Source organism: Notolepis coatsorum, assembly GCF_963971535.1.
Source record: "Notolepis coatsorum genome assembly, chromosome: 16".
NCBI lineage: Eukaryota > Metazoa > Chordata > Actinopteri > Aulopiformes > Paralepididae > Notolepis > Notolepis coatsorum.
In genome coordinates, this window is record NC_140180.1 from 27,122,032 (window position 1) to 27,148,283 (window position 26,252).

General features: G+C 43.8%; 1 protein-coding gene across 2 annotated transcripts; it reads left to right on the plus strand.

Annotated features, from left to right (window-relative positions):
• The first annotated feature begins 794 nt into the window (after positions 1 to 794).
• bbs7 (Bardet-Biedl syndrome 7) lies at positions 795 to 25,708 on the plus strand. 2 transcript variants are annotated; one of them, XM_084332544.1, is made up of 19 exons: positions 795 to 1,194; positions 1,449 to 1,514; positions 3,168 to 3,230; positions 3,350 to 3,525; positions 4,394 to 4,574; positions 4,697 to 4,769; positions 9,411 to 9,518; positions 10,011 to 10,141; positions 10,248 to 10,332; positions 10,743 to 10,845; positions 11,331 to 11,523; positions 11,964 to 12,038; positions 12,618 to 12,686; positions 16,490 to 16,629; positions 17,219 to 17,383; positions 20,389 to 20,498; positions 23,079 to 23,182; positions 23,319 to 23,442; positions 25,429 to 25,708. In XM_084332544.1, exons 1-19 carry the CDS (start codon positions 1,159 to 1,161, stop codon positions 25,560 to 25,562), a joined length of 2,136 nt encoding a protein of 711 aa, XP_084188670.1. In that variant the 5' UTR covers positions 795 to 1,158; the 3' UTR covers positions 25,563 to 25,708. The 2 variants fall into 2 exon arrangements, with proteins under 2 accessions (XP_084188670.1, XP_084188671.1); XM_084332545.1 differs by having other exon boundaries at positions 12,621 to 12,686.
• The last annotated feature ends 544 nt before the right edge of the window (positions 25,709 to 26,252 follow it).

Here is a 26,252-nt window from a genome sequence, read left to right on the forward strand (position 1 = left end):
ATTCAGGCTGGGGAAATCCGTCGCCTTTTGTCTTATCTCATAGATGTAAAACAATGACATATTTCTATCATTCAATTTCTGTTATCCATCATGTCCATCTGCTATAATATATGGGTGGTGGTGGGGTAGTCTTTAACAGTGGGGGGCCCTGATGTAAACGAGACGAAAGTCTTTCTCTGGTCTGCATCCCCTTAACAATTGTGTGTATTGAGCTGTACTGTACCCATTCTGCAATCTGTTAATTAAAGTTTTCAATCAAACATTCTCCTACGCAGAGTGTTGGACGACGTTCCACCCAACCTCCAATGTACAGTTTCTACGTCAAATGTATATACTCTCTTTTCTGGACTCTATCACAAACTGTACTGTATTTGCAAATCTGGTATGTCATAAATGTATAGATGTAGCAGTACTGTATCTGTATGTCGTGTGTGTCATGTTATGATGAATTGAAAATGGGGGACCCTGATGTAAACAAGACGAAAGTCTTTCTCTGGTCTGCATCCCCTTAACAATTGTATGTATTGAGCTGTACTGTACTGTACCCATTCTGCAATCTGTTAATAAAGTTTTCAATCAATCCACTATCAAACTCTGTGACGTACAGGCGTAGCCAATAGAGACAGGGCCACGTAGGAGGGTGGGTCTTTTAGCAAGCGATGAGCGAATCCAAGTCTAGTTTACATTTTTGGGACGTCCACTCTCATCCAATAGTCTTGAAGCTTGTTATAGCCTCACTGTTGTCATTGACAACATCCACTGTGTTCATCTTTCGCGTGTGTTGCTTTTGGCTTTTGGCAATAAAACGTCAAAATGAATTATACGGATTTGCCGTGCGCTTTTACTTGAGATTTTTCTGGCTTGGTAATGTTGGTAATTTGTTAGCTAGCGTTACGTTTAGCGTCCATCTCCGCCAACCAGATTAACGTTGTTCCTAGCTAGCTTCTCCAGCTAACATTAGCTAATCTCTTTTCCCTGGATAATCCTACCATCTCTCTGTGTCTTCTCGTTTTCAATAATTTGTTTCCTGACTGACGTTAGCTTTGAATCAATGGCGACTTCATACAATAAACAAATAGGATCACGAATGTAGCCTCATAACGTGCATACTTGAATATTGCACCACACACCACGCTTAGGCATCTCTCAGTCTAGAAGATGGAGCTACAACTAAATCGAGTTGATTACATGCAAGTAAGTAGCAATAGTTACGTTCCTCGTTCATGGCCACGTCAAATTTGCCTATGTTATCAACTATGTTGCCATTTCACCTAAACCAAGAAGCATTTTTATCCTGCTATTAGGTTACTGTAGCCTACACACTTGCATCATTATAATGACATGGAATTGAAACATGATATAACCAAGTTAAATAAATGCTTCTCAGCTTGTCTTTTTTTTGTCCCGCCTCCTCTATTACATGATCTATTACATTATCATTATCACAGGTGGGTGTTACATCCCAGAAAACCATGAGACTCCTTCCAGCAGTGGGAAAGAAGGCGACCCAAAAGGTGATTGATTGAAAATGTTATTAACAGATTGCAGAATGGGTACAATACACTACAGCTCAATACACACAATTGTTAAAGTGATGCAGACCAGAGAAAGGCTTTCGTCTTGTTTACATCAGGGTCCCCCATTTTCAATTCATCATAACATATGACATACATGACATACAGATAGACAGTACTGCTACATCTATCTCGACAAAACCTTACTTGGTTCCAAGAAGAGGGTCTTGTGTATTACTGGGTTAGGACATTTACTGTACATTGGAGGGGGTTGGGTTAGGACATTTACCGGGCCAGTTTCGAATTGCAGTCTCCCGTAGGTGCTCCTTGAGAGTGGTTTTAAAAGTGGGTAGTGATTCACATTCCTTTACAGCTGTGGGTAGGGCGTTCCACATTGATGTGGCATAATTGCAAAACGTGTTTAGTCTCTTGTTTGAGCCGAATCTGGGTTTAACATGATTTGTGGATCTCTCTCTGGTGTTGTGGTCGTGGTATTCACTGACCTTTGGGAAGTATTTTGACATGTACATGGGTACCTTAGTCGTGTAGTGTATCTTGTAGACCAGGCCCATTACAAGTTGCTGTACTCTGTCGTCTACTCTAAGCCATCCTAGGTTGTCAAAGTGGGCAGGGGTGAGGTGGGTTCTAGGAGTAAGGTCAAGCAGTAGTCTGACCAGTTTGTTTTGTGATGTTTGTAATTTTGTTTTTAGCGCCTTTGAGGTGCTTTGGTACCATGATGTGCAAGCATAGTCGTAGTACCCTTGAACGAGTGCTCCTGCCAGAGTCTTCAGGGTATTATTGTTTACCAGAGAGGAGATCCGATCCGGTACAAGAATCTAGTTCGTTGGTTGACTTTTTTTATTACATTGGATGCCATTTTGTCACAGGAAAGATTTGCCTCTAGGATGGAACCTAGGTAGGTAATTTCATCTTTCCTTGTGACAATATTGTCACCCACTGTAACTGAGAAGCCGTCGGCCTTGCTGAGTTTGTTATTTGAACCGAAGAGAATGGACTCTGTTTTACCCAGGTGTAATGATAGTTTGTTGTCAGCGAGTCAGGTGCAGATTTTGCCTAGTTCCGAGCTGAGGGTTTTTTCAACCTGTAACTTGAAAAAGAGACCATCGGGAGACCATTTTCTTGTCAGAGACCAGCAGGGCTGAGTCGTCCGCGAACAGGAACAAGTTGCAGTCACAAGCTGACGACATGTCATTTGCATAAATTAGGAACAGTAGCGGTCCTAGTATGCTTCCTTGTGGAACACCACAGCTCACTGGGAGGGGGGGGGGGGGGGTAGGGTACCGTTTACCTCCACCATCTGTTCTCTCCCCTCCAGGTAGGATTGCATCCAGCTCACTGATAGACTATCAAAACCAATTGCTTTTAGCTTGTCAATCAGAATGGAGTGATTGACAGTGTCGAAGGCCTTTTGTAGGTCCAGCATGACCATGCCGCAGTATTTGGTATTGTCAAGCTGCTATTGACAAGTCAATCCCTTGTTACTCATTATCAATGAGCGTAGGTTGATGACAGTATAACGATTAGAGCTTGTATCAGTGCTTTAGGTTGAGTATCTTCACCAAGATGTTTTTCATACATTCTTAGTTTTCTTACGTTTCACACGTAATCTTGACTATAGTGTCTGTGTTTCAGGTTGCTATTGCTGATCACGATGGTGTACTCACGTGTTTTGGAATGAAGAAGGGCGAAGCAGTGGTAGGTATCTGTTTTTAACATCTCTTTTCTTTTATTGTCATACACACTAAGGAAAGGGGTTGCAACCATTTTTGATTAAACGTGTGAATTGACAAGAAGCCTATGATTATCTGTTACAGCCTGTGTTCAAAACCCTCCCTGGCCAGAGGATAGCAAGACTGGATCTGGGAGGGGCCCAGGGAACACCTCAGGAGAAGATCTTTGTGTGTTCTGGTTCTGAGGTCCGAGGATACACCAAGAAAGGCAAACAGTTCCTCACCTTCGAAGCCAACCTCACTGAGAGCATTAACGCCATGTACGCGCCCCCACTTCTCTCAATTCCAGTCTCTCTATTAGGTCAAAGTTGATTGCAGTTAGTTTTATGAATTGGGTATTGCCTTAGAACATTAGTTTTATGAATTGGGTATTGACTTAGAACATTTGTTTTATGGATTGGGTATTGATTTAGAACATTAGATTCAGGCTAGATTAGATTCAAATTCATTGTCATTATACAGCACAAGTACAGTACAACGAAAATAGGTTTAGCATCCAACCAGATTGTAAATATAACGGTAAAGTGCAACAGCAATATACAATATACAGGTGATTAAACTAGGTATAAAATATATAAATGAGTACTACTGAGTGATACATAGTATTAATATGTACAGTGATACATGTATAAAGACCCGATGGTACTAGTAAGTCATACTGGCCAGCAGCGTAACTAGTAAAAGTTTTATGAATTGGGTTTTGACTTGGAACATTAGTTTGGGGTCATTGCACAAAAAGGATTGAGACCGAATCCATTAGAAAGATCTAACTTGTTTCATTTAGTCAAAACTGCTCGACATCAAGGGATTTTTGACACACATGGCTCCCTATATCCATCCCTAGCAATTTACCTTATCTGTAACCCTGATAGTTATGGTATAATGAAAGTTATACCGTAAGAAAAATACATAAAATCATTGTAGAATTATTTATTGGGGGTAAATGCCACCAGATATGATTAAACTGTTGAAAATGTTGCATTATGATATTTCAGTCCTATTGATCAGCTCTACTGTAAATCAGTGACTCGTAAGAGGAAAGTGATTTATGTACAGTTTATTTGACTCTGAGTTGTACGGCCTTCATCCGTCTGCTGTTCTGAGTTTTGTTGGTAATGTATTTCACAGGCACGTCTCAGGCGCAGACCTTTTCGTTTGTGCAAGCTACATCTACAACCACTACTGTGACTGCAAGGACCAAAACTACTACTTGTCTGGGGACAAAATCAACGACATCACGTGTCTCCGCAGCGAGAGCCACATCGTCCCCGTCCTGGCGTGCCAAGACAGAGTTCTCAGAGTCTTACAGGTGGACTGAGGCCACGATCTCCATAGCCGTTTTCATACATACAACAGACTTGTTTTGTTTTGGCCCAACATTTGTGAATGGAAGTCCCGCCCCTTTTCATTGTTTGTTGTGGTGTTTCCTAGGGATCAGCACTCGCATATGACTTCGAAGTCCCTGGTCCCCCATCTGTATTGGAACTGTACAGCGGAGATGAAGGTAAGGGATCTGGTATCAGTTCTCTAATCGGCTCCCAACCATAACTATGTTAGTAGACAGGGAAAAAACTGATTCAAGATATGCGGCTGTGGATAACCTTTGGGGTTGAAAGATCCTTGGTCCAATAATACATACAGCACTGTTTTAAACAATATACAGACTCTATTTCTATTATTTTTTCATTTGTTTATTGAGGAGATGGTCTTCCAATGGGCAAGCTGGCAAGAAAGACAAGTCTGTCCACTATATCTGGTTTGAAAGCTGCCCTGTTGCAGGTCACAAGAACATTTCAAAAAAGCTATCTGGCTGCACGTTAGCCTAGCTTAGCACAATGAATGGAAGCGGACGGTGCCGGTTAGCCTAGGCATTGTCCAACTAACACCTCTCCCGAAGGCTAACCGGCCATGTCCGCTTCCATTCATTGTGCTATGCTAGGCTAACGTGCAGCCAGATAGCTTTCTACTGAACACACAGAGAGGAAACTGGTATCTATCTTCTTGTCTCTCTCTGGAGAAGACGGTAAGCTAATTTCCCAAAATGTTGGCATGTTCCTTTAAGGTCCAGAATAAGCTACTGCACAGCAAATAAAAAAACTATGTATATAATAAGCTAGACTTTCCATGTTTTTCATCAATTCCAATATGCAAGGGCCGTCCATAAGTCATTTCTGCACCGCTGCTGCTCCTCCTGTGGCCCACTCAATACGAGTTCAAATGAGAAATTAACGTGATATACGACGATGATTACATTTTAATGAGAGAAAGGGCTCCCTCGTTAAAATGGCCATGCCCTAGGTGAGCGAGAGGCTTCAACTAGATAGCTGGCGCTGAACTGACACAGCAGAGTGTGGGTGTGTTTGATTTAGGGACCAGGGCAGGCCGATCCTCACTTAGGCAGTCCTAGGGTGTGTTTTAAAAGAACACGCCAACATTTTGGGAAATTAGCTTACCGTCTTCTCCAGAGAGAGACAAGAAGATAGATACCAGTTTCCTCGCTGTGGTTTCAGTAGAAAGCTATCTGGCTGCATGTTAGCCTAGCTTGCTTAGCACAATGAATGGAAGCGGACAGTGACGGGTAGCCTAGGCATTGTCCAACTAACACCTCTCCCAAAGGCTACCCGTCACTGTCCACTTCCATTCATTGTGCTAAGCTAGGCTAACATGCAGCCAGATAGCGTTCTACTGAAACCACAGCGAGGAAACTGGTATCTATCTCCTTGTCTCTCTCTGGAGAAGACGGTAAGCTAATTTCCCAAAATGTTGGCGTGTTCCTTTAAGGGGAGGATAGGGAGCAACTATTGAGGTGGAATCAGGTAAATGCTACATTTCTAGGGAAATAGGACAAATTGGACATATGGACAAATGGGGATCAATGGACAAATAGACTCCCCTCACTACTTTTAACTATATCGCATAATTGTTTGCACACACCTGCAACTGTCACCCAGCCTTTTAACTGTAATTTGACTGTTTTGCTTCATGTATTACATACATTGTCATTTTATTTGGTTGTTTGTTTGATGTGTGTTTTAATTATTTCCCTTACCTCTGTGATGTATGCATCGTCCGTCTCTTTTCTATTTTTATGTGTGTAGTTGTACCTTGTACTTATTTTTTTGTAAGTATGTTTTTATGCTTTGTCTCGTAGCATGATATGCTTCACTGCCTGCCTGTTTAGTTTTTATGTTTTGTGTGGAGACTGCGGATGAAAACTAGCATCCTTGCTAAATCCAGTGTATTTATTTATTTGTAGTGTCCATTAACACATTGCCCGCCGGGCATTGTACCCATCATTGTACCCAGTCTGCCAGCGCTATAAGTCTATGGAGTGGCTCACCTTCTTTGCAGGGCTATAACTTTTAAAATGTTATTGCTATATTGACATTACTATGGCCCATTCAACAACGATTATCTATCGTTCAGGATGTGGGAACGTTATACTTTTTCATTCATACAAAAATACCTTCTAGAATATAAGTATGTTTTTATCGTTTTCTGCAGTAATTCCTAGAACGTGAGTTATAGGCCTAAACACATATATAGATTATTGATTGCTGTTTCCCCCCTATACACGCTATATTAAAGAATTAAACTGTATATGATCGGTATACATTATGCTTCATCATGCGTGGAGGAAAGGGGGGGGCGGGTCGTTTATAATTCCCCGATCGTCAGTAAATGCTTTATGTAGTATGGGTGGATATATTGATCAGATGGTTTGCAAACAAGGAAACTCACAATTGGGTTGAAAATAACGTTAGTGTCCTCTTACCGTGGGTCAAAGAGACTGGCGGTGAAAGATCCCAGGTATACGACGTCGATCGCCTAGGTCCATTTCCGGTTTGTATGTCGCAATAAACGCCGAAATCATATAGATTATTAAGTTTAGAAAGCGATCCATTATGTACATTGTGTCTGTCGGGAGTCATGCAACGATATCTGACGGCTGGATGAATTTAATCGACGCACATCAGCCATATCCTGTAGTCGAGTGTAACTCGCCCGACCATCCACCAGGCGGCGGTATTGAGCCGTCGTTGCCGTCACCTATAGGGTCCAGCTGGAGTGTCGCGGGTGTATATATGAATTATGAATGATGAAATATTGATCTCAATAACGCTGTACAGCGAGGTCTGGCGGTCAACGAATGGCGGGCAATAACGCTGTAAAGCGTTTCCGGCGGTGGTTGTGTTAATATGCTCTGTCCCGTCTAAATAAACAAATAATAAATAGTTTGTAATTAACAACCTTCATTAGTAGTGAACTACTGAAAAGCTACTCAGATTTGAATGTAATTAAATCACCCAACGACTGCAAATTGTAGTTAAAGGGGAACTACGCCCAATTTCAGAATTCATCCTTGTTATTATTGTCTTAAGACAGTAAAACAAATATTAGTCAGGTCCAACTCATGGGTCAACTGTTTGTGGATGTAGCATGAAAGGCAGGTGGTTGAGGCGTTGTTCCGTCATAGTAGAGTGAAGGTGGGTCTTCAGTCGACGGAGGCTTGAGAAACTCAGCGGTGACATAGGCACAGTTAGGTAGGCACTGCTCAGCGGTGACATAGGCACAGTTAGGTAGGCACTGCTCAGCGGTGACATAGGCACAGTTAGGTAGGCACTGCTCAGCGGTGACATAGGCACAGTTAGGTAGGCACTGCTCAGCGGTGACATAGGCACAGTTAGGTAGGCACTGCTCAGCTGTGACATAGGCACAGTTTGGTAGGCACTGCTCAGCTGTGACATAGGCACAGTTTGGTAGGCACTGCTCAGCGGTGACATAGGCACAGTTTGGTAGGCACTGCTCAGCTGTGACATAGGCACAGTTTGGTAGGCACTGCTCAGCGGTGACATAGGCACAGTTAGGTAGGCACTGCTCAGCTGTGACATAGGCACAGTTTGGTAGGCACTGCTCAGCGGTGACATAGGCACAGTTAGGTAGGCACTGCTCAGCGGTGACATAGGCACAGTTAGGTAGGCACTGCTCAGCTGTGACATAGGCACAGTTTGGTAGGCACTGCTCAGCTGTGACATAGGCACAGTTAGGTAGGCACTGCTCAGCTGTGACATAGGCACAGTTTGGTAGGCACTGCTCAGCGGTGACATAGGCACAGTTAGGTAGGCACTGCTCAGCGGTGACATAGGCACAGTTAGGTAGAGCAGCAGTAGCTTGACCTGCTACATCTCCCCCTGCCACCAGCACATCAATGACTGTTGCTATTTTGGTTACTTTTGTCATGCGCCAATTTGTCATGTTGTGGGCTGTTAAAAAAGGGTGGTCACTCCCGCCCTGCTCCTAATGTAAATGAGATAGTTCTTGATAAGCCCATTCCTGGAAATCTGTAGAAGAGAAACACGACACCCCCCCCATGAAAATCGGCGTTCAAACTGAGCCAGGCCAAGAGGGATTGCTGGTCCTGGCTAGACGTTAAAAGTAGGCAGACAAAAAAACGGGTGTCCCCCTATTCCTGTAGAAATTTGAAATAGAAATGAAATGTGGCTTTTGTAAGAATATCACAGTCTCCATGATCTCCCTACGAAGGCATAGCATAACGAAACCCCACATCTGCTAACAAGCATTATGATTAGTCTCTAGTCCTCCTCCTCCGTCAGATAATTAATGTTCTCTGTTAACCAATGCAGCTGTCTTGTGCATTTGTGTGTTGAGAGGGAGAGAGGGGGGGAGGGAGAGAGAGAGAGGGAGGGGGAGGGGGAGAGGGAGAGGGAGGGGGAGAGAGAGGGAGGGAGAGAGAGAGAGAGAGGGGGAGAGGGAGAGAGGGGGGGAGAGAGAGGGGGAGAGGGAGAGGGAGAGAGAGAGGGGGGAGAGGGAGGGAGGGAGGGAGGGAGAGAGCGAGATCGAGATAACGGGAGGGAGAGGGAGAGAGAGAGAGGGAGATAGAGAGAGAGAGAGGGAGGGAGAGAGAGAGGGAGCGAGAGGGAGGGAGAGAGAGAGAGAGAGGCCAAACATCCTCTGAGTGTCACGTTGTTTAGCCAGTTGGACTCATCTTGATCTCTCGATAACTCAAACGCTCCGATCTAGCAAACCAGGCAAATGTCTCAGATGCGCATCTGGAGAGTGTGACACTTGACACTGATGCTAAATACAACTAACACACTACTACTACTACCCCATTTCTCTGTAGGAGAGGACATTCTCTATGGAACTGCAGATGGCAAAATGGGCTTGGTCCAGATTGGAGAGTCCTCTGCTGTGCCCAAATGGGAGATTGACAATGAGAAAAAGAAGGGAGGTACTGTTGTCCTCTTTTGAGTGAAATAAAAGCACTGTTAGCTTCCTTATTTACCATTACAGAGCCTGCATTCAGCTGTTCTTTGTTATCCTGATTCACCCTTATACAGCACTCTCTGATTGAACCCCTATATCACAGAACCCTCTGATTTAACTCTTATATTACAGAACTATTTTATTTAACTCTTATATCACAGAACTCTCTGATTTAACTCTTATATCACAGAACTCTCTGATTTAACCCGTATATTACATAACTATTTGATTTAACTCTTATATCACAGAACCCTCTGATTTAACCCGTATATTACAGAACTATTTGATTTAACTCTTATATCACAGAACTCTCTAATTGAACCCCTATATCACAGAACCCTCTGATTTAACTCTTATATCACAGAACTCTCTGATTTAACCCTTATATCACTCTGATTTAACCCTTATATTACATAACTCAGATGTAACCCTTATATCACTTGGTTTCTCCCACTAGGTATTCTTTGCATGGACACATATGACATCATTGGAGACGGCGTGAGTGACATCCTGGTGGGCAGGGACGACGGCACAGTGGAGGTCTACGGCTTTGACAGCTCTAATGAGCTCACGCTACGCTTCGAGCATGTGAGGCCACGAATAGATAGAGCGCACGCAAACCCTTTATTTCACACCAGCAGCGATGCTGTGTCCTCTCACTGACTGTTGCGGTTTCACACGTGTCCTGCTCCAGGTGTTGTCTGAGAGCGTCACCTCCATCCAGGGAGGCTGTGTGGGCAAGGAGACCTACGACGAGGTGCTGACGGCCACCTATACAGGTGAGACTGTAATTCTCTCACCTAACAATGCATCTAGTCTAGTGTACCATGTATCCACTCTGCCAGTGACAATGTAGCCATGCCGTGGTCCTTTATACTAATGAACTACAAGGAGCGAAGAACTGCGACTGAATCTGGCAGCATGATGACATCTGAGCCAGAAGGTCTAAATAGGTGAAGCAATCAGCACCCAGATGTCAATCAACTGCTCCCAGGGCTCGCCCCCACACCTGACTCTGCGTCAGTAATGAGAGAGAGAGAGAGAACGAGAGAGAGAGAGAGAGAGAGAGAGAGAGAGAGAGAGAGAGAGAGAGAGAGAGAGAGAGGCAGGAATAGGATCTTTGCCTGCGATTTACACTGTTTTGTACAATAAAAGTACAGTAAAGTACCAGTAATGGTGTCTGTTCCAGGATGGATGACCGGTCTGACCACTGAGCCCCAGCAGGCTGAGGCAGGTCCTGGAGACGAGGTCAAGATGAGCAAGGAGACCCAGTCCAAGGTGGCTGCGCTCAGGTAGCAACACGACTTAATATTCACTCATTTATGTGAAGGAACGTTGTAGAGTTTATTGATATATTGGTATAATGAGGACATTTCCATTGAAATTCCTCTTTAGAACTATGTATTAGAGCAGTCCTCTACTGAAGAATATTATCAACCAATTAGATACTTGATTTAATTTACAAATCTGATATGTATCCCACAATTTCGTCCTCCTGCTAATGAAGGCGATCTCGCAGAAAGACCTTAAAAATGTAGTGCTCATCTAGTATATTGTGAATATGTCTGTGATGCCAGAGATCTGATTATAATTGTCCAGTAATGACTAATAACTTATGCAGCATAAAACAAAAAAACAACAACATAAAAAAGTACTAAAATAGTCTACCAAGACCCTGACAATGAATTAGTTGACTAATCAACGGAGAGGAAGCAGCCCTGCCCCAGTACCCACAACAACACGGTAGTATTCAAATCTGAATATGTCCCCGTCCCAGGGCAGAGCTGGACCAGCTGCAGATGAAAGTTGGCCAGGGGCGAGAGAAATACCAGCAGACGTCCCAGTCCAGCACAGCGGTCTCTGCGGTGCCCGTGTTCAGCGTCAACGACAAGTTCACCCTCTGCCAGGACGACGCCAGCTACAGTCTCACCCTGGAGGTGCAGACTGCCATTGACAATCTGTTGCTCCAGGTACAGAGGACGGTTATCACCACCACCCTATGGGTTTTAGAACTTGTATACAATTAGATTAGATTAGACTACATTAAAAATGTATTGTCATCGTACAGCACAAGTACAGTACAACAAAAAGAAGTTGGCATCTAACCAGAGTGCAAATGTAACAGTAATGTGCAATAGCAATGTACAGTGATTAAATGTAATAAATATAACAAAGCCACAGAGTAAATATGCTAATCTGATGTATGTAGAGTATTATTATGTACAGTGATACAGGTATAAATACACTAATAGTAAGCCATACTGACGAGTGGTATAACTAGTGAGAGTAGGTGTGGGATATATACATATATATATAGATACAGGTATGTATACAGATATGTAACTTTCACCTTCACATAATAATGTAGAAGAGCTGTTGAGATAAACCTCATGACTGATCTCTCCCGCAGAGCGACGTGCCAATAGACCTGCTGGATGTGGATAAGAACTCAGCTGTTGTGAGTTTCAGTGAATGTGACTCAGAGGTGAGCATGTTGACAAAGAGACGTACAGATACATCCAGTGTTGTAGCACTCGAGTCCTGGACTGATTTTCAGGACTTGTGACTCGACTTGGACTTGAGCACTGATGACTCGGACTTGGACTTGCACTCGAGCGTTGACTGCATTCGGACTCGGAACTCGGACTTGTTAATTGATAAATAGTTATTTATAATAAAAAAATGATATGCCCTAATCATTTGGCATAAGATATTGACGGCTAGTGCATTTGTCACAAAGTAAATAAACTCCCTTTGAAACGGTGACCGCTGTGTCATTCATGTTTAATGTAGACCTTTTTTATTTGTATGTCAGCTCTTTGACTGCCAGAGTGGAGCGGACTCAACCTTGATGACTTGGACTCGGACTCGGACTAGGGTAATGGGGACTCGACTCGGAATCGACTCAGGCTCTTCTTTGGTGACTCGGACTTGGACTCGGACTCGAACACTGGGGACTCGAGACTCGACTCGAGATTTAGTGACTCGACTACAACACTGGATACATCGATGAGCCCTGCGCTGCTCAGGCTCCACAGAGGACTGACCATGTCATTGTTTTCAGCAGCCCAGTGGTAACTTCCTCCTGGCCACGTACAGATGTCAGGCTAATACAACCAGGATTGAGCTGAAGGTAAGAGCTACGTCAAAACTGGAATAAAATCATGGCCTTTTTTTTGTTGATATTTTTCCCCCTCCTTTTTCCTCAGTTTTTCTCCCATCCCAATGTTAGTCGTTATGCCAATTCCCAATTCCTGGTCGCTGCGCACCTACCCCCTACAGTCGGTCTGGGAGAGTGGAGGCTATCACATGCTTCTTCCGACACATGTGTAGCCAATCAACCGCTTCTTTTCACCTGGCAGCGCGGACTCTCACTGAGAGGGTGTAACGTGTGGAAGGATCACACTACCCCCCTTAGATCCTATCCGCGCTGAGCAGGCGCCCCGACCGAACTGTAGGAGTCGCTGTTTACAACTACCAGGACCCACCCACCGGCTTTCCCACCCCCTAACACTGCCAATTGTGTTAGTACGACGGCCGGCCAAGCCGGAAGCAACGCAGAGAGCTGGGCTCGATACCAGTATCTCCTGCGTTTGTGGCGAGCGCCTTGCCCACTGCGCCACCCAGCCGCCCTAAAATCATGGCCTTTTTAATAATAATAATAATAATAATAATAATAATAATAATAATAATAATACTTTCATATAATGAATGAATTAAATATATATATACACATAATAATTTATATAGCACCTTTCATGAAACCCAAGGGCGCTTTCCAAAGCAACAAAAAGACAAATAAAACATCAAAAAGAATAAGAGTAACAGTAATGGACAGAAAGATGACTAGAGGTGCGGCTGGGTGGCGCAGCGGACATTGCGCTCGTCACCAACGCAAGAGACACCGGGTTCAAATCCGGCTGTCGGCATTGCCTCCGGCTTGGGCCGGCCGTCATACTGGCTCAATTGGCAGAGTCAGCGGGTGGAAGTCGATGGGTGGTAATCTGGACGTTGTGGACAGCGACTCTTACAGGTCGGTTGGGGGACGCCTGCACAGCAGAGACAGGAAATGGCGGGGGTAGTGTGAGCCTCCCACACGTTACACCTCGCCAATGAGAGTCCGCGCTGGCAGGTGAAAAGATGTGACAGGCTGCCTCCTCGTGTACCGGAGGGGACACGTGATGCAAGGCTTCTATCCTCCCTAAGACCGACCTGTGGGGGGCATTATGCGAGCAACGTTCAAGACAGGGGAGGGGAGAATTGGAAACAGTGAAATTGGGATGGGAGAAAAATAGAAAATAAGGAGAAAAAGTGGATCAAAAAAAGAAGAAAGATGACTAGAGGCCATAGTTCTGTTAACTTGTTGTGCAGAACTTGTAAGTTGCTCTGGACACATTTTTCAAGGCTTTTCAAGAGTCCAAGGACGTGGACATCCATTTCAGTGACTATGAAGCCCCATTTTGTATCTTTATCTCCCTCTGAAAATGTCAGTCCATAAATTCCATTAATTTACCATTTTTTCAGGCTTTCAGGGATACTGTGGTTATTGTTCACCAGACACTTGTCCCGTTGTGGGCGAACTGTCCTACACTTGTCCTTCAGTTTTCCTAACATGGAATGTCACCATGGTTACGATGAAGAATGTCAACAAGACTAACATTCCATGTTAGGGAAGCTGAAGGTCGTCATCAAGTGTGTGGTGAAGAATAATAACCAGCTGCAATTCAAAATGTATAGATCTACGCTGGAGATGTATTTGTAGTTGTATCATCAATAAAGTCATATGAAAGTACACAGTATTTTTACTACGCATATTTACAACAATCCAACTCACAGTCCTAATACAGCTAACGAGTTGTGAAAATATCACCCCTCTGAAAACATAGAGCAGACTATATATATTTGTTTATTGAATTTCTCAATTAACATTCTGAACAGAAAATGTTAACAAACATACGCCCAAGATCCCCCAGCCTCAATAAATAAACAGACGATACTATAGTACAAACAAACAAAGCAAACACAAATAAGCCACCAAGAATAATAGAAAGTTAAGCTCTGGCCCACGTCACTCCCCTGCACTCTGGCCCACGTCACTCCCCTGCAAGTATGAGGGTCTGTGTGTCGGTGATAAAGAGTCTCCAAGTTTTCTCAAATTTGGCTAAAGATCCTTTCAATGAGAACCTTATTTCCCCCCAGTTTTAGAGCCTGTAGAGGTGGGGATACATGCTTCCACTTCAGCAATATTAAACGTCTAGCTAAGAGAGAGGTGAAGAGAGGAGAGAGGAGAAGAGAAGAGAGGAGAATGGTAAATGGTAAATGGCTGCTTTTTTATATAGCGCTTTTACTCACATTTTACCCATTCACTCACACATTCACTCACACATTCACACACCGACAGCGGAGGCAACCATGCAAGGTGCCAACCTGCTCATCGGGAGCAATTAGGGGTTAAGTGTCTTGCTCAAGGACACATCGACACGCTGCCCGGGAGGAGCGGGAATCGAACCGGGAACCTCTACCTCTCGAGCCACTGTCGCCCCCCCGGAGAAGGCCACTACAGTTCACATCTCCTTGGGTGTTCCCATTTCAGACAGAAGCCCAAAGACAGCTGTAAGAGGATTCATGTCAAAGTTTCTATCAAATATTCCTTTGAATGTATTAAAAATGTCTGTCCAGTAGCTGGTGAGAGCAGGACAGGGCCAGAACCATGCTGCAGCCAGGCTACTCACAAGGTCAAAAAAATCATGTCACATCACTCCCATTCTGGCTTCCCTGCACTGGCTCCCGGTACACTATAGAATTCACTTCAAAGTCCTCACTTTTACTTTCAGAGCACTCCACGGTCAGGCTCCTATCTACATCACTGAACTCATCCATCCCTACACTAACACCCGCTCACTCAGATCTGCCGATCAGCACCTCCTGGTGGTCCCCAGGTCCAGGCTAAAAACAAGGGGTGATCGAGCCTTCGAGGTGACGGCACCAAGGCTCTGGAACGCTCTTCCCCTGGACCTGCAAACTGCGCCCTCTGAAAACTCTTTTAAAAAACAATTAAAAACACATATGTTTAGACAGGCTTTTGGTCATACATAGGCACTCTTTCTTGTCCTCACTGTTCCTATAGTTTTGTTTTTTAATTAGTGACTGATGATTTTATCTAAATTATTTTATTCTATTATTTTATCTGGTTTCACTGTTTTTAACTGCTGTCTGTTGTTGTTGTCATTTATTTCTGATGTTTGTTTTTGTTTTTAAATACGAGCTGTAGTGTAAAGCACCCTGTGCATTCGTGCTGTGAAGGGTGCTATATAAATAAAAGTCATTCATTCATTCATTCATTCAGAACATGTGTATCAAGTCTGCAGGGATCTGCTTACATATGTTACAGGACTAATAGCAGGAAAAGGTTTTGATAATCTTGCATTTATTTAGTCAGTGTGTGCAATGTCAAATATGAATTGAATGAGTGCATGCCTAGAACATATCGACGAGGAATGAACAAGGTCTAATATTGCCTCCCACTGCTCCTCTGCTTCCAGATCTTGTCCCCAGGAACTTCTAAGAGTAGCCACAGATGAGATGTTAATGTCGATCATTCTGTCATATATTTCAGACACAGCCCCCCTTTTAGTTGGATTTAATTTAATGAAGTCATCAAGGATGTATGGGGGGGATGATTTGGGAACTGTGGGTAACTCTATAGTGCCAAATTAGAAAATAGCGGAATAAATGCCTTTCTGGGAGGTCAAATCTTTCTGATAGTTGGGCAAATGATACAAAAATATTGTCTGAATAAAGATCTCCATAATACCCTTATTATGCCACATATGAAACACCACGTCATCACAGGAAGGGGCAAACAAATTATTAGCTACCATTTTTAGTGCATACACTGCACAGGGATAATGTGGTGTTTTTTTGGTGTGGCTCTAGGTGAGGTCCATCGAAGGCCAGTACGGCACTCTGCAGGCCTACATCACGCCCCGGCTGCAGCCCAAGACCTGCCAGGTCCGACAGTACCAGATCAAACCACTGTCCCTCCACCAGCGAACACACGCCATCGACCAGGACAGGTACAGAGAGAGACAATATCATCACTGAGGCAAATCAAATCAAATCAAATCAGGTACCACTTTCCCACGTGACAGGAGGAGAACCATTGACCGTTTTTGCGATTGACATATCGGATCCACCAATCCAGTCACTGCTGCTCTGACACGTCAGACGATGAGGGAATGTTTGATGTTACATTACGGTCCTTGAAGATTAAGAAAATTAAGGGGGAAAGATTGTTTAAATGGTGTTGTTGGGGAACTTGTAATATTGACACACACTGTCTTGAATGTGTCAAAGGCAGCGTTATTTTAATTTCTTGTGGTCATTTACTGCGGCAGATGATAGTGGCGTTCATCTTGAATGTTTTTCAAATACAGCAACAGTAACTATGGCAGGTGGGACTTGCAGACATTTTGCAGATGAAACCTGAATGGACACATGCATTGCTTTTATTTTACACCCTTCTCTCTCTCTCTCTCTCTCTCTCTCTCTCTCTCTCTCTCTCTCTCTCTCTCTCTCTCTCTCTCTCTCTCTCTCTCTCTCTCTCTCTCTCTCTCTCTCTCTCTCTCTCTCTCTCTCTCTCTCTCTCTCTCTCTCCTCATTCAGGCCTATGAACACACTCAGTCTTGTTGGTCAGTTCAGCTTTGCTGAGATCCACTCCTGGGTGGTGTTCTGTTTGCCAGAGATGCCTGAGAAGACCCCAGCTGGAGAGAGCATCACCTTCCACTTTCAAAACACCTTCCTCAGCACACAGCTGGAGGCCACATACTGGTAACCACAAAGACTTCCTAGGTCCATTGTTTTTGTAGGTTGTGTGGTTAAGATAAGGTTAGGTAAGAGTGTACTTTATTAATCCCTCAGGGGGGGTTATATGACTAATAGATATTCAGTATGCCTATATATATAAGGCCGGTCTCTATTAGACATGCAACAGCCATACATTTCTCTCTTCTCTCTCAGATGGAACAAACTTGCCCAAATTATATAACAAATACAGAGACCAGCTACCATAAATCGTCCAAACACACCCGCACAACGTACACAGCGACCATCCCTCGTGCTGTCTCCACGGAAAGAGAAAAAAGCCCAGCTGTTCTCTCCATGGTGGTAACGGGGTGTAACAATTCAGTGCCAAGGATAGTGACGGTGGCTAATTAACACTACACCACATCACAGCATGGTGCAGCAACACTAAATAATCAATCAGTACATGATGTCACCTAGCCTACAAAAATAGTGCAGGCCTGTAATTTACTCACCATTCGTAGCCTAGAGCTGAACGCAACTCTTTTTAACCGAGTGAAGCTTTCCGAGAACAACATCCTTCTATTCCTCCTGACCGTGAAAGTATTTTTCAAAGGCAAGTTGTACTGGTCTGGCCTCTCTTGTATGGAGCACAGTGTCCCTGATATGTGATAATATTCATACTGGTTTGAATATTAGAAACTATTTACAGGGCAAATGTTTTTTGTGAAAGTAATGAAAAGCCTGGCCTCGGTAGAAGCCTCTTCCAAATACAGGCTGGTTGTGTTCAATGATTGAAGCTAAATAAAAGCCTGGGCTGATAACTGAAGTTGTTTGGTATGCATGAATATATAGATCTGATGGTTAAAGGTTCATACCAGTCTAATTTTGACTTATCACCATTACTGGTGATTGCCCCTGATGTAGTTTTTGGTAGATGTATTGTGTGTTCCAGCTGATATCAGCTTACCTTACTGAACACCAATCAACCTGCCATTGATGTTGAAAAGGAGTGTAAGAAATACCCCATGGGACCTCAAAGTTGCCAGGCATAAGCAGGGGCGGACCTAGCACATTTGGCTAGGTCCGCCCCCCCCAAATATATAAAATTTTTTTTTTTTTTTTACTGCTCTGCGCAGTTTTGGCGCACCCCTCTATATCTGCAACCATTATTTTTACATAAAAAAAATTCTAACAAGGGAAAATGAGCCAAAAATCTAAAACGGTCGGTCGGTCTGAGCCCCCCCCCCCCCCCCCCAAAAAAATCTAAACATCGCCGCGCTACCAACCGGTTAACCCTTTTCACTGCGACAATACACCGAAGGTTAACCCTTTCACGACCGTCGGTTGTGTGATAGTAAAGGGTTAACCCTCCGTTGTGTGGCAGTGAAAGGGTTAACAGTTATACAGTAAAGTACTGCACCTTTATTTTTTACAAGCAAGAACAAGAGCTAAGAATAAATGTAAAGTGCACACTAAAGAATTAAAACAAATAAACAACTTAGCTAACACACAATAATAATAATAATAATAATAATAACAAACAATAAAATAACGTGCAAATTTGCTTTAAAAGAAAATTATGTATTGTAAAATATGTTACACATATATAATCAAAATATAATATGCTAAATAAACAAACAAATAAATAAAAATTACAAATTCACTTTGTCTAAAGAACTATTTACATTCCACTCCCTATCATCACACTTCAAGGTTAGCCTGTAGCTCCTACTGGTTTCCATTTACAGTGCAATCCTTCTGGCCTTCCTCGCTGCAAAGTCATCAATCACATCAAATTGTCCAACTCCTGAGCCAGCTCCTTCCCATCCAAATCAGATTGCCCTCCATGGTTTAAGGTGTGTACAAGTGCCTCTGCTTGCTTCATCAGCTCTTGGTGTGGCAGGTCTTGGAAGTTGTACAAAATTGCATACCTTTCACCTTGGCACATTTCTCATCTTCTTCTTTTCTTCTCTTTTTAAACTGGATGGCCGGATGGCTTTTGCCTCTTCATAGTTCTCTAACGTTAGTCTTTCTTTCCTCAACGCTTAATTCTATAAACACTTGACCGATACCCATCAATGCACAGTGCTCTAGCATGTTCTGACTGTGAACACCTAAAGCTGAGGCTCAGACCGACTGACCGTTTTAGATTTTTGGCTAATTTTCCCTTATGTTAGAATAATGGTTGCAGATATAGAGGGGGGGCCAAAACTGCACAAAAAAAATAATAATAATAAAAAATAAAAATAAAGATAATAATAATAATAATAAAAAATAAAAAAATTGGCGCCCCTCTCTGGGTGGCGCTCTAGGCGACCGCCTATATCGCCTGTAGGAAGGTCCGCCCCTGGGCATAAGTAAAGCATCCTTCTGAAAACCAACTTGAGCTAACACAGTGCTACAAGCCCTGCATGTCAAACATCCGCATTCAGTCGGTGTGCTTGTTTTGAGTAGCTTGTAGCGGAGTAATACAGTAACATTAGTGAAAATAAACAATACAGTAAAGGGTCAATTACATTGATAGCGACTATCAAGCTTTCATGGAGCATATTTCAACCCTTTTCAACATCAATGGCAGTGTGAAATGTAGGCTGAGATTTACCAAAACATACACTTCATACACCTACTACGCACATGAAATTTGTTGAGGACAGGTAATGGCTAGAAGTGAAAATGACACTGGTACGGTCCTTCAGCAATAGAATTACACATCAAGCCCTTCCATTTCTTCCGTGCCAAATACATTTAGTGCGTTAGCAATAGGCAATTTTATTTCTCAGAATGTTGAGAATTCAAGAACCTTATAGTAGCAGTAGTTGTAAATTAGTGTCTATCTTTCATTTTATTGTGATACATCTCCTAAGTGCAAACTCTTTTGTTCTTTTTTTTTTTTTTGTGTGAAAGAAAACTATCTTGTGGGTGTTCATCAGATCTTCCACACACCTAGTGAAACATATGTCATTTGAGATTCGGGAAGACACATTTACTTGAGTTTCCTCCTTCTTTGTGTGTCCTTCCTATCTCCTCAGTAAAGGGGAAGCCCACTTCAAGTCGGACAACATCTCTACCATCTCCATCCTGAACGACGTCCTCTCCAAAGAGGCCACCAAAAGGAAAATCAACCTAAACATCTCTTATGGTACGTTTATATTTACACTCATTGTCGTAATTCTACCAGTTTGCAAGAAAATGACCACTAGCAAGAGGGCTCGGGGAGCTGAAGTCAAATTCCTGGGGCGAGCTTTCATATGTAATGAGGTCACTCCCATTAACTGTGTTGAAAGGCAGACTTTTACTTGCAACCAAGCAGCTAGTATAAAGTCCATCTGTCTGCCCATCTGTCTGTCTGCCACAGGAACCATCACAACCATCATGGAAGAACCCTGAACCCCTCTTTTTCTCAATCGCTCCCTACCTCCATTTTTGGACAGTTTTAGCGATTTCTCAATTAAAATTGACGTCAGCGCATGCAAATGACATGTCGTCAGCTTGTGACTGCAACTTGTTCCTGTTCGCGGACGACTCAGCCCTGCTGGTCTCTGACAAGAACAAGTTACAGGTTGAAAAAACCCTCAGCTCGGAACTCAGCAAAATCTGCACCTGGCTCGCTGACAACAAACTATCATTACACATGGGCAAAACAGAGTCCATTCTCTTCGGTTCAAATAACAAACTCAGCAAGACCGACGGTTTCTCAGTTACAGTGGCCGTGGGTGACAATATTGTCACAAGGAAAGATGAAATTACATACCTAGGTTCCATCCTAGAGGCTAATCTTTCCTGTGACAAAATGGCATCCAATGTAATAAAAAAAGTCAACCAACGAACTAGATTCTTGTACCGGATCTCCTCTCTGGTAAACAAGAATACCCTGAAGACTCTGGCAGGAGCACTCATTCAAGGGTTACTACGACTATGCTTGCACCTCATGGTACTAAAGCACCTCAAAGGCGCTAAAAACAAAATTACAAACATCACAAAACAAACTGGTCAGACTACTGCTTGACCTTACTCCTAGAACCCACCTCACCCCTGCCCACTTTGACAACCTAGGATGGCTTAGAGTAGACGACAGAGTACAGCAACTTGCAATGGGCCTGGTCTACAAGATACACTACACGACTAAGGTACCCATGTACATGTCAAAATACTTCCCAAAGGTCAGTGAATACCACGACCACAACACCAGAGGGAGCTCCACAAATCATGTTAAACCCAGATTCGGCTCAAACAAGGGACTAAACACGTTTCGCAATTATGCGCACTTACCCCCCACAGTCGGTCTGGGAGAGTGGAGGCTATCACGTGCTTCCTCCGACACACGTCTAGCCAATCAACCGCTTCTTTTCACCTGGCAGCGCGGACTCTCACTGAGAGGGTGTAACGTGTGGAAGGATCACACTACCCCCCTTAGATCCTATCCGCGCTGAGCAGGCGCCCCGACCGAACTGTAGGAGTCGCTGTTTACAACGACCCGGACCCACCCCGCCAGCTTTCCCACCCTCTAATACAGCCAATTGTATTAGTGTGAACGGCCAGCCAAGCTGGTGACAACGCCGGAGCTGTGAGCTGGATTCGAACAGGCGAATCCAGCGTCTCCGGTGTTGGTGACGAACGCAATCTCCGCTACGCCACCTGACCGCCTATCACTACCCACTTTTAAAACCACTCTCAAGGAGCACCTACGGGAGACTGCAATTCGAAACTGGCCCCTGTAAATGTCCTAACTCAACCCCCTCCAATGTAAATGTCCTAACCCAATAATACACAAGACCCTCTTCTTGGAACCAAGTAAGGTTTCGATAATCCAATGTAGTTACCCCCCCCCCACCCGCCTACCCACCCACCCACCTCCCCACCCCACCCACTCAACCACCTCCTATGTACAGTTCCCCCCGCCCACCCCACCTACCCAACCCCCCACCCCACCTCATCCAATGTACAGTTTCTTCGTCAAATGTATATACTCTCTGTTTTAAACTCTTTTTGTATCACAAACAGTACTGGATTTGTAAATCTGGTATGTCATAAATGTATAGATGTAGCAGTACTGTCTATCTGTATGTCATGTATGTCATATATGTTATGATGAATTGAAAATGGGGGACCCTGATGTAAACAAGACGAAAGTCTTTCTCTGGTCTGCATCCCCTTAACAATTGTGTGTATTGAGCTGTACTGTATTGTACCCATTCTGCAATCTGTTAATAAAATGTTCAATCAATCAATCAATCAAGCGAGAGATGACGACTGGTGTCTGTAGCAAAGTTCCCACTCGCTTCCCGAGCCGTATATATTTGCTCAATGAACAAAATAATGAATCGTTGTCATTGGATCACTGTGCTGGTATTTCTTTCTCGCATTATTTCCCACTGTGAGTAAATCTATTGCAGCGGAGAGTTTGGCGGGCTCCCTCCTGTCACGTGCAAATTCTTATTCCAGCACGGTTAACCGTCTGTAGTGTGGCAGTGAAAGGGTTAACCTTCTGTAGTGTGGTTGTGAAACGGTTAACCCTTTGTCGTGTGGCAGTGAAAACCATCTGTATTGTCGCAGTGAAAGGGTTAACCCTCTGGTAGTGTGGCAGTGAAAGGGTTAAAGTCTATTGGATGTGTGTGTTTTTCTTTCCATATTCACAGGGGTCACACTTGTAAAAGACATGCTTGATTTCAATGGGACTAACTTGTAAATAAAATATTGACACAATTTATTTGATATTTAGACATCAGTGATGAATCTGTGAGCCACACACTTAAGATGATCCACCCAAAGCTGGAGTACCAACTGCTGCTGGCTAAAAAGGTGCAGCTCATCGACGCATTGAAAGTAAGTGTTGGTTTAATGCATCATCATAAACCTTTGCCAGTTATAGCAATAGACCGTTGACCATTGTTGACATTCTTTCTCTCTCTCCCCCCCCCCCCCCCTTGTCTCTCTGTTTCTCTCTCTTTATGTTCTGTAGGAGCTCCAGGTTCATGAGGGGAATGCGAACTTCCTCATCCCTGAGTATCGTAGTATTCTAGATGAGTCTGCCTCTCTCCAGGAGGAGTACAAGAAGCAACCGGCACACCTCGAGAGACTTTATGGTACTTACATTTACATTTACATTTAGTCATTTAGCTGACGCTTTTATCCAAAGCGACTTACAAGTTCTGTACGACAAGTCATCAGGAAGGGTACAACTCTATCAGCTGAGTAACAATGTTCATCAAAGTGTTGCGTGTTACAGTGTAGGTTAGTTTATTAGGACAAGTGCATGACAGTAAGGTTAGTTAGGGTTAAAGTATTTATTTTTATATATATATTATTATTTCAGTCTAGATAATGGTTGAAGAAGTGCGTCTTTAGTCGACGGCGGAAGATTGGACGGGTTTCGGCTGTCCTAACTGGGGTGGGTAGTTCATTCCACCAATGTGGGGCAAGGACTGAGAATAGGCGGCTTCTCTTTGATGACCCTCCCGGGGCTTGGATAGGAGTAGGTCTGAGGCGGCCAGAAGATGCAGAGCGTAGGGGTCTTGAGGGTGTGTAGTTAGAGACCATTGACCGGAGGTAGGCGGGAGCGGTTCCCTTTGCGCACGGTATGCTAGGTCGAGGGCCTTGAAGCGGATACGTGCAGCAATCGGGAGCCAGTGCAGGTCCCTAAGAAGTGGGGTGACATGGGCCGACTTCGGTAGGTTTGAGATCAGGCGGGCCGCTGCGTTCTGAATGAGTTGAAGAGGCTTGGTGGCAGTGGCCGGGAGGCCAGCGAGCAGTGCGTTGCAGTAGTCGAGGCGGGAGATGACTGTTGATTGGACGAGGAGTTGGGTGGCTTCTTTTGTCAGGAAGGGGCGGATCCTTCTGACGTTGCTCAGGAGGAATCTGCAGGTTCTGGTTGTCGCTGCGATGTGAGCAGAGAAGTTCAACTGGTCGTCGAGGACAACACCAAGGTTCTTGGCGGTCGGGGACGCGGTCACAGCTGCATTCTCGACTGTGATGGAAAGGTCTGTCAGGGGGGAGGATTTGGCCGGCAGGTGGAGCAATTCTGTTTTGCTTAGGTTCAGTTTGAGGTGGTTGGTCGTCATCCAGGCGGAGATGTCGGACAGACAGGCCGAGATCCGCTCAGAGACGTGGATATCTGAGGGAGGGAAGGAGAGGAAGAGTTGAGTATCATCGGCATAACAATGATACGAGAAGCCATGAGACGTGATAATGTTACCCAGTGATTTAGTGTAGAGGGAGAAGAGAAGGGGTCCTAGGACCGAGCCCTGGGGGACACCCGTCCGCAGGGGGCGGGTGGCCGACAGGGTCCCTCTCCATGACACTTGGTAGGAGCGGTCATTGAGGTATGATGACAGCCATGTCAGCGTAGAGCCAGCCACTCCCATTCCTGCAAGGGCCGCGAGGAGGATCTGATGGTTGACTGTGTCGAAGGCTGCAGATAGATCTTGGAGAATCAGGACAGAGGAGAGGCCTTTCGCTTTTGCTAAGTGAAGTGTGACCGCAATGAGGGCCGTTTCTGTGGAGTGGCCAGTCCGGAAGCCAGACTGATTAGGGTCTAGGAGGTCATTCTGTAAGAGATAAGCAGTAAGTTGGTTGGATACAGCACGTTCAAGTGTTTTAGAAAGGAAGGAGAGAAGAGAGACAGGACGGTAGTTGCCTATGACGGTGGGGTTCAGGGTTTTTTTTTTTTATGAGGGGCGTGACTCTGGCTTGTTTTAGGGAGGTCTAACACTGTTAACACTGATGACGTTCAGTTTAAGGAACCCACCGACATTATGGGAAATGCGCTTTACCGTCTTCTCCAGAGGCAGACAAGAAGATAGATACCAATTTCCTCTCTGTGCGTTCAGTAGAAAGCTATCCGACTGCATGCTAACCTAGCTTAGCACAAATGAATGGAAGCGGATACAGACCACTAGCCTTAGCTTAAAACTCTGGGAGAGGTGTTTTTGGCCAACAGCTAGACTAGTGGTCCTTATCAGCTTCCATTATTTTGCGCTAAGCTAGGCAATGAAATCAAACTTAAATATTTAAGTTTTGTTAAAAATCTGACATTTGTTATAGCTCTAACTTGTGTTTCTTCCCACCTATAGGTATGATAACTGACCTCTTCATCGACAAATTCAAGTTCAAAGGCCAGAATGTGAAAACAAAAGTCTCCTTGCTGTTAGAGATATTGGATAACTATGACTTGAATTCTCTGATGGATTTTTTCAATGAGGCCTAATACCAAATTGATCAGAAGACATTATTTATTGTTATAGCTTTTGTATTCTATTGTAAATAGAAACTCTTTATAGTTTTGTGTTTGTAATGTAAGATATTGTTAGCTATATTATGAATGTCATGGTTATATTAGCATTCATTACTGTTCAGTCCATAAATCATTTAGTATAGGATCTGAGTGTATTCTATTCACGTTTTTATGATCATCTTTTTTTTTTTTTTTTTTTGCAGTAATATCTTGCAGTATCTCTTAATAATAAAGACTAACATTCAATATCAAGTCTTATAGACTGTGAATTAATCAGAAATCAGAATCAGAAAGGTCTTTATTGCCAAGTAAGCTTGCACACAAGGAATTTGTCTTGATCGTTTGGTGCATCAACATTAACAGACAATTAAAGTAAAATAAAATGGAATATATAAACTAAATTAGAATAAAAATACAATAGAATATAATATAGGGCTGTACAATTGTGCAGGATGTAGTAGAATGTATACATTGGGGCGACATGACAGTGATTCAGGAGGTAGAGCGGTTGTCTGGTAATTGGAAGGTTCCCGGTTCGATTCCCGGGCAGCCTTGCCTGGTTGACTCTGCTGTCGGTGTGTGAATGGGTGAATGTGAGAAACACAATTGTACTAAAATTGTAAAGCACTATATAAATAATGAATAAAAGCGCGATATAAATGC